Here is a 1,474-nt window from a genome sequence, read left to right as displayed (position 1 = left end):
GAGCGGTGAGTGCGGGGGCTCTGCAGCTCCCCTGGGAACCAGCACAGGCACAGCTGTGCCTGTGCCTGACCCACAGTGCAGCCTCCCAGGGCTGGCTGGCTCATGGGTACCTGTCCCGTGTCTGAGGAAGAGCAAGCTGCTCCTGCCCGGGGCAGGTGGATGCTGTCACCCTCTGCAGCACCATGGCTGAGGCTCCTTGCCATCTCACAAACCTGCTCCAAAGCGGCTCAAGCAGGCTCAGAAATCGTTGAGGGCAAGAGGAAATAGCAGATGTGGCCATACAGCTGTGCTGCCTTGGCATGTGAGGGTTGGGTGCCCAGTGCTTTAGGAAAAATGGACCACAAGTCTCCTGGGAGCCAGGGAGTATCTTCCCCAAACCACCCCGAGCCTTGCTCAGTGCTAATGCTCAGAGCTGGGAGTGTGTTGCAGTGTGCCAAGGGGCTCCAACCACCCAAAATCTGCTGGAGCTGCCTGTGTGTGCCTCCTGGCACATGTGTGTGTGTATGTTTCTGTGGCTTTGTGCTGGCAGGGTGGGATTAGCTGCTTGAGTTGACACGGGGAAGTTGGCTCGAGCGAGGCGGAAGAGGGGCAGGCTGATAACGGGGAAGTCAGTTATCTCACAAGAGCCCCAGCAGAGCAAACAGTCCTCTCTCCACTTCCCTGCTGAGGGAGGAGGGTTGCTCTGGCAGCTCAAGCCAGTGTAGAATCCACAGGGAAAGGAGAGAAAATGCTGCCTTTTTGCTGACAGGATGTCCTCTTACTCCACCAGAGAACGGGCTCTCTGCAGCCTGTGCAGCTGCTGGGCCAGCCCCAGGCTGTTGACAGTGTTTAGGCACGTCCAGTTGTCCCTCTAACTTGGGAAGGAGTGTGAGGAAGCTGGTCAGCCTGCCTGGCAAGGGAATATTCTCCCTGCCAGGGAAGTCTCTGAGCAGGCATAGGGTCGTGGCAATGCCCTCCTCTTCCCATGGAAAAGCCAGGCACAGCACTGGCCTCCCACCCCACTTCTGGGAAAAAAAGGGCTCAAAAGAGCTGTGATCCATGGGCCAGAGCAGCCTTGGGTTATTGGATATTTTGGCTGGCAGGAGGGCCAGGTCCTTCTGTAACTGGCTCCAAGCATGCTCATGCCCCTTTGCAGAGCTGCTCAAAAGCTTAAATCAGATCTGAGAGCCAAGCCTGGCCCTTCCCTGTGGCACAGGGATTGCATAGCCTCAGCACTGAAACAAGAGTGGTAAGCTGGGGAAAACCTGAACATCAGAGCTCAGGGGACAGCAGCACAGCTGAGAGGAAATGATTTAATGCAGCTGACCACTTGCACTGAGGGAGCAGAGAGCTCTTGCAGCAGGCTGGGGACACAGCCCTGGCTCACACACATCTTCCCTCCTCTGCCACAGTGATTCGGTACAACAGCGACCTGGTCCAGAAGTACCACCCCTGCTTCTGGATCGACGGCCAGTACCTGTGCTGCTCCCAGACA

General features: G+C 57.3%; 1 protein-coding gene across 1 annotated transcript in view; it reads left to right on the top strand.

Annotated features, from left to right (window-relative positions):
- BTK (Bruton tyrosine kinase) overlaps positions 1-1,474 on the top strand; it is an 8,568-nt gene that overhangs the window by 2,140 nt on the left and 4,954 nt on the right. Inside the window, 1 exon segment of the mRNA XM_005419878.3 lies at positions 1,343-1,474. This exon segment is cut by the window's right edge and continues 22 nt beyond it. Within this exon segment, the coding sequence (XP_005419935.2) occupies positions 1,343-1,474 (132 nt within the window).

Source organism: Geospiza fortis, unplaced genomic scaffold (genome assembly GCF_000277835.1).
Source record: "Geospiza fortis unplaced genomic scaffold, GeoFor_1.0 scaffold157, whole genome shotgun sequence".
Taxonomy (NCBI): Eukaryota; Metazoa; Chordata; class Aves; order Passeriformes; family Thraupidae; genus Geospiza; species Geospiza fortis.
This window is presented reverse-complemented; position numbering and strand designations above follow the sequence as displayed.